At 41.0% G+C, this 7,500-nt stretch overlaps 1 protein-coding gene across 1 annotated transcript in view; it reads left to right on the top strand.

Annotated features, from left to right (window-relative positions):
• The window catches only part of myo1f (myosin IF), an 84,691-nt gene that overhangs the window by 65,315 nt on the left and 11,876 nt on the right, over positions 1–7,500 (top strand). The window contains exons 20-21 of the mRNA XM_084309713.1: positions 483–597; positions 1,579–1,748. Coding sequence (XP_084165839.1) covers positions 483–597; positions 1,579–1,748 — 285 coding nt within the window. The remainder of the gene's footprint in view (positions 1–482; positions 598–1,578; positions 1,749–7,500) is intronic.

The following is a 7,500-nucleotide window of genomic DNA, read 5'->3' as shown; positions in this document are numbered from 1 at the left end:
ATCACATCACAATTTTTTTTTAATGTTTTGATTTAATTTACATCAACATGAAATTATGTTGATGAAGATAATAGCAATACCTTGTCTTATAGGGACTGCTACCTTATAATTTGTATCAATTAACACAAGGATTCAATGTCCCAGATGACATCATTGGTGGCCATATTCAAATTTACTCAATAACTGTTAAACTAAATGAATGTGTGCAAAACTGTTTAGAGTTTTTGGATGTGTGTGAGATTATGTGAAAAATAAATCAGCATTGTTATTTCAGTGAAGTGCTCCTTTAATCATGTGTATCTGTGCATGTGTGTCTGTCCTTAACATAAAATCATTCCTTTCTTATCCGATTAAGCTCAACTCTGGTGGATAGATTGATTTTCCCTATTACAGATTTCTGTTATTGAAGGATTTTAAATAGATAGAAAATACTATAGTATTCCTAACTAAAATGTTCCACCTCCACCCTGTATGCGCTCTAGTTGTTCCTACTGGAGGAGATGAGGGAGAGGAAGTTTGACACATTCGCCAGGATTATCCAGAAGGCCTGGAGGAAATATATTGCGTGGAAGAAGTATGAACAGATGAGAGAGCAGGGTAAGTTGTGGTCTCTTATGGACAGAAAAGGATTCCTCATTCTACTCTACTCAACGTTCTATTTTTCTCTGCTTTATTCTGTCTCTACTTTACTCTATTTTGCTCTGCTTTACTCTACTATTCTCTATTCTATTTAGCTATATTCCTATTTTACTCTACTCTATTTGACTGTATTCTACTCTATTTTTCTCTACATATTCTGCACTATTTATTATAGTCCAATCTCTGCCCCCTTCTCTTCTCTTCTCTTCTCTTCTCTTCTATTCCCTTCTCTTCTCTTCTCTTCTCTTCTCTTCTCTTCTCTTCTCTTCTCTTCTCTTCTCTTCTCTTCTCTTCTCTTCTCTTCTCTTCTCTTTTCTTCTCCTCTTCTCCTCTTCTCATATCTCTCCTCTCCTCTCTTCTCTTCTCGTCTCTTATCTTATCTTCTCCTCTCATCTGTACTCTCTTCTCTTCTCCTCTCATCTCTCCTCTCATCTCCTCTTATCTTCTCTTCTCCTCTCATCTCTCCTCTCCTATCATCTCCTCTTCTCTTCTCATCTAATCTCTTCTCTTCTCCTCTCCTCTCATATATTATCTTCCCCTCTCTTCTCTTCTCCCCTCCTCTCCTCTAATCTCTTCTCATCTCTTCTCTTCTCCTCTCTTCTCCTCTCTTCTCCTCACTTCCCTTCTCTTCTTGTCTCTTCTCTTCTCTTCTCTCCTCTCTTCTCTTCTCTTCTCTTCTCTTCTCTTCTCTTCTCTTCTCTTCTCTTCTCTCTTCACTTCTCTTCTCTTCTCTTCTCTTCTCTTCTCTCCTCTTATCTCATCTTCTCTTCTCTCTTCTCTTTTCTTCTCCTCTCTTCTCTTCTCTTCTCTTCTTTTCTCTTCTCTTCTCCTCTCTTCTCTTCTCTTCTCTTCTCTTCTCTTCTCTTCTCTTCTCTTCTCTTCTCTTCTCTTCTCTTCTTTTCTCTTCTCTTATTTCTTGTCCTTCCTCCCTGTCCCCAGCCTCAGACATCCTGTACAGCTCTAAGGAGCGCAGGAAGAACAGCATCAATAGGAACTTCATGGGAGACTACCTTGGTCTGGAACAGAGGCCTGAGCTGCGTCAGTTCCTGGCCAAGAGGGAGCGAGTCGACTTTGCTGCCTCAGTCAACAAGTTTGACCGCAGGTTCAAGGTGAGGTTCACACTTGTTTGAGCGAAGAGGTAGTTACTGCATATACACATCTAAAATGAAACAAGGTGTTTGTTATACATTACAGGATTACAAAGAAGAAAAAGATACATTGATGGTGCATTATGTTGTTTTGAAATAATTTGAAAAGATTCTAAGGCATATTTTCATAGCAAGTCAAGTCAAGTCAAGTCAAGAGTTTTAATTGTCACGGCATACACGTATACAATGAAATGCGGGTGGTCTTGCCCGCGACGATGTGCAATACAGTGGTACAACATATAATAGAATCCAATAAAAATACAGTGGTACAACATATAATAGAATCCAATAAAAAACAACAGTGCAATAAACAGGTAACATGGTGTAACATCTCGGTATCTGTACATAGTATTTACAGAGCATATAGGACATGCTAGGTAGCTTTAGTAGTGCAATACACTGTTCCTGTTGTTATACTAATTTAAAGTGGCCTTTCCTCTTGGCCATAAGTGTGCGTGTGTGCGGCATGAGTGTTAACACTTTGGCTGCCTAAGGTTAAATTCATGATATACCATAGATTGCCAGCGCTATTTGTCTATGGAGAAAGTCCCCTTCTTTGCAGGGCTATAACTTTTTAAATTCTATTGCTACATTGCCATTATTAGGGCCCATTTAAAGTCCTATATGTATTGTTCATTGTGTAGCAACGTTAAACTTTTTCATTCACATATTCATAGTAAAGTATGGTCTAATGTATAAGTATGTTTTCATCTCTTTCTGCAGCTTTCTCCAGAACGTGATATATAGCCCCAAATGCATTATATTGATGATGAAATACAGTTTGATGGCAATCAGCGCGATATAAAAAATTCCAACTAGACGTACTTCTAGAAGTTACTACACGTCATCTGATGTTGACCGGATGGGCGAGGGGGCGTTTATAATTCCATGGGCAGCGTTATACCAATCATCTAATGTGGGTCAAATGTTGATAATAGCAGTTAGTATCGAAGACGGTAACGTTACACGCTCAAACTCACCCCAGTCTCCGCGCGCCGTTGGGCGATCATCGTAGAGTAGAAATTCTATCATTATGGGATGGCGATTTACCCGGTCCATCTCCAGCTTGTATAATGGTATATACGTCCAAATCATGTTGTTTATCGAGTTATTGGCAATCGATCGCTATGTAGCGTGACGAGCCAGAGTCACGGGACATGTACCGAGTGGCCGGAAGCAATACGGACGTCTAGCACAACCTCTATGGCACATCCTGTTTAAGCGATTGCGCCGATCGGCCACCAGATGGCGCTCCTGAACCGCCAGAGAGCTCAGTGGGTCCTGCTGGTGGATCTCAGGCCAGCGGAGGGGACATATGAATCCGATCGCAGATTTTTGAAATATTGATATAAGGACGACGTAAAGCGTCCTCCGGCAACTTGAGCATGGCCGGGAATGACGTCTAAAGACGGTTCCCGGCACCCAAAGTGTTAAAGTGGCTGCTAGTGTGTGAGCGTGCTCAGCGTGCGTGTCGTGTGTGTGCTTGTGTGTGCTTGTGTGTGGATAGTTCAGTTTCTGTGGCTCTCAATGTTCATTGTTCAAGGCTCTGATGGCCTGGGGGAAGAAGCTGAGCCTAAGCCTCTCCGTCCTAGTAGCTGGGGTTCGCAGGCGTCTGCCTGACCTCAGCAGCTGGAACAGGCTGTTATTGGGGTGGTGGGGGTCTTTCATTATTCTGCAGGCTCTGGATTTGCACCTCTTGTTGTATAGAACCTGCAGGGTAGGTAGCGCAATACCCGTGGTACGCTCAGCTGAGCGCACCACTCTCTGTAGGGCCTTCTTGTCCTGTGCCGTGCTGTTTCCATACCAGGCAGTGATGTTTCCGGTCAAGATGCTTTCTACAGCTCCTGAGTAGAAGGACTGGAGTATCTTCCCCGATACTCTGAACTTCCTTAACTGTCTCAGGTGGTAGAGGCGCTGCTTCGCTTTCTTTACTACTGTGTCTATGTGTGTTGACCATGTCAGATCCTCTGAGATGTGGACCCCCAGGTACTTGAAGCTGCTCACCCTGTCCACGGTAGCCCCGTTAATCATCAGTGGTGTGTGTGTCTCCTGCTGTCCTCTCCTATAATCCACGATCAGCTCCTTGGTTTTACCAATGTTCAGGAGCAGGCTGTTGTCCTGGCACCAACGTTCCAGTACCTCAACCTCCTCCCGGTAGGCCTTCTCGTCGTTGTCCGAGATCAGCCCCACCACCACCGTGTCGTCTGCGAACTTCACTATGGAGTTGGAGCTGAACTTGGCCACACAATCGTGTGTGTAGAGTGAGTACAGCAGGGGGCTTAGAACACAGCCCTGGGGGGACCCGATGCTCAGGGTGATGGTGTTGGAGGTCTGACCCCCCACCCTGACCGCCTGGGGTTTTTCACTCAGAAAGTCCAGTACCCAGGCGCTCAGGGCGGAGCTCAGACCTAGCTCGATCAGCTTGTCCACCAGTCTGGTGGGGACTATGGTGTTGAACGCTGAGCTGTAGTCAATGAACAACAGTCTCACATAGCCCCCCTTCTGACGGTCAAGGTGGGAGAGAGTGCTGTGCAGTACCTGGGAGACCACGTCGTCAGTGGACCTGTTTGTCCTGTATGCAAATTGCATAGGGTCCATATCACTGGGGAGGGAGGCACAAATGTGGTCCTTGACCAGCCTCTCGAAACATTTCATGACCACAGAGGTGAGTGCCACCGGTCTGTAGTCATTTGGACATGTTGGGGAGGGTTTCTTCGGTACAGGGATGATGGTAGACATCTTGAAGCAGGCAGGGACCACTGACTCCGCCAGGGATTGATTAAATATGGCGGTGAACACCGGGGCAAGCTGGTTTGCACAGGACTTAAGTATGCGTCCTGTTATACCATCTGGGCCAGCAGCCTTCCTGGTGTTCACCTGCATAAATGCTCTTCTCAGAGGAAAGTTGGGTCCCTGAAATACTTTTTGAAGGTACCTGATACGTTACTGTTTAGTTTTACAAGCATATTCTAGGCTTACGCTTGGTTCACAGTGCTACAAAATTGTTTTGTTTTGATTTCCAATGACATAAAACTCCCGCACCACCCCTACCCCCCGAAACTGCATAGTAAATGGGATGACGCAGGACCTGAACGTCTGAATGAGCTGAAAACACTACCATACAGAAGAGATGGTGGTTCACACAGCCTGACAAGAAGGAAAATGACTTGGTAGCTTCAGCAAGTTTACCACCATCCTGCTTCCTCATTCCTATACTGCATTCCCCCTTTTACTCACACTATGAATGAACGAGTGAGTGAATGAACTACGTGTTAATATGACTATGGCTACGCTTCATAAGTCCTTTAACATGTCCCCTCGCTGACTTCTGGAAGTACGGTTCCATTATTTTGAAAAGAATCTAAGTGAACTTTGTGAATTCAACCCTTCAAGGACAGAGGGAGCGAGTCAACAGCGATGTGGACTCAGAGGCGCATTTTAGCCAGAATTCAGTGTGATTTTTTGTTGTTTCCTGTGTGAGAACCAACGACAAACTATACACAAGTGTTAGTAAACAAACAATATCAACATAATTATAATAATCCTCTCTAACTCTTATTCTGATAATTCTATGATTTATATTCTGTGATTTCTATAGTGTCAATTCTACACTCATTACGTCTATTTCTATGTCTGCAATTTATGCATTGCTCTTATTCTGTAAATTGTATGCAAATATTATGCCTATGTCTTATGTCTCTTTTACTACTGTGAAGCACTTTGGGCTGCAATTCTCGTATGAAAGGTGCTATACAAATAAAGTATATTATTATTATTATTATTATTATTATTATTATTATTATTATTATTATTATTATTATTATTATTATTATTATTATTATTATTATTATTATTATTATTATTATTATTATTATTATTATTATAATAATATTATTATTATTATTATTATTATTATTATTATTATTATTATTATTATTATTATTATTATTATTATTATTATTATTATTATTATTATTATTATTATTATTATTATTATTATTATTATTATTATTATTATTATATTATTATTATTATTATTATTATTATTATTATTATTATTATTATTATTATTATTATTATTATTATTATTATTATTATTATTATTATTATTATTATTATTATTATTATTATTATTAATAATAATAATAATAATAATAATAATAATAATAATAATAATAATAATAATAATAATAATAATAATAATAATAATAATAATAATAATAATAATAATAATAATAATAATAATAATAATACTATTATCCTAAACAAAAATATACCTGTGATCATGTCTGACTCATCACTCTGTGTAATTACTTCACCTTTACCTTCCTAGGGCTTTAGATTTCCTAGTTGTCTGCATAAGGGCAGTGCATTCCATTTCAATCCCCCACTCCCCTTCGTACCCTCTGCCCTCTGCTCTGCATTGATTGATTGATTGAATTTGATTGAAAACTTTATTAACAGATTGCAGAATGGGTACAATACAGTACAGCTCAATACACACAATTGTTAAGGGGATGCAGACCAGAGAAAGACTTTCGTCTTGTTTACACCAGGGTCCCCCATTTTCAATTCATCAGGACATATATGACATACATGACATACAGATAGTCAGTACTGCTACATCTATACATTTATGACATACCAGATTTGCAAATACAGTACTGTTTGTGATACAGAAGGAGTCAAGAAAAGGGAGTATATACATTTGACGTAGAAACTGTACATTGGAGGAGGTTGGGTGGGGGGGGGTTGGGTACACTGGGATATTGACAACCATACTGGGTAATTTACATTGGAGGTGGGTGGGGGGGGGGGGGGGGGGGCCACATTGTATAAACAAGCAAAACTGTACATTGAGGGGGGGGGGGGGGGGGGACTCTGTACAAACAAACAAAATTGTACATTGGACTATTGACAAGACCATACTAGGTAAATGACTGTACATTGGAGGGGGTTGGGTTAGGATATTTACAGGGGCCAGTGTTGCATTGCAGTCTCCCGTAGGTGTCTCTTGAGAGAGGTTTTGAAAGTGGGTAGTGATCCACATTCCTTTACAGCTTTGGGTAGGGCGTTCCACATTGATGTGGCATAATTGCGAAACGTGTTTAGTCCCTTATTTGAGCCGAATCTGGGTTTAACATGATTTGTGGAGCTCCCTCTGGTGTTGTGATCGTGGTATTCACTGACCTTTGGGAAGTATTTTGCCATGTACATGGGTACCTTGGTCGTGTAGTGTATTATCTTGTAGACCAGGCCCATTGCAAGTTGCTGTACTCTGTCATCTACTCTAAGCCATCCTAGGTTGTCAAAGTGGGCAGGGGTGAGGTGGGTTCTAGGAGTAAGGTCAAGCAGTAGTCTGACCAGTTTGTTTTGAGATGTTTGTAATTTTGTTTTTAGCGCCTTTGAGGTGCTTTGGTACCATGAGGTGCAAGCATAGTCGTAGTACCCCTGAATGAGTGCTCCTGCCAGAGTCTTCAGGGTATTCTTGTTTACCAGAGAGGAGATCCGGTACAAGAATCGAGTTCGTTGGTTGACTTTTTTTATTACATTGGATGCCATTTTGTCACAGGAGAGATTAGCCTCTAGGATGGAACCCAGGTAGGTAATTTCATCTTTCCTTGTGACAATATTGTCACCCACTGTAACTGAGAAGCCGTCGGTCTTGCTGAGTTTGTTATTTGAACCGAAGAGAATGGACTCTGTTTTGCCC

Source organism: Notolepis coatsorum, assembly GCF_963971535.1.
Source record: "Notolepis coatsorum genome assembly, chromosome: 3".
Taxonomy (NCBI): Eukaryota; Metazoa; Chordata; class Actinopteri; order Aulopiformes; family Paralepididae; genus Notolepis; species Notolepis coatsorum.
Note: the sequence above shows the minus strand (reverse complement) of the source record. Positions and strands in the feature narration are given on the sequence as shown.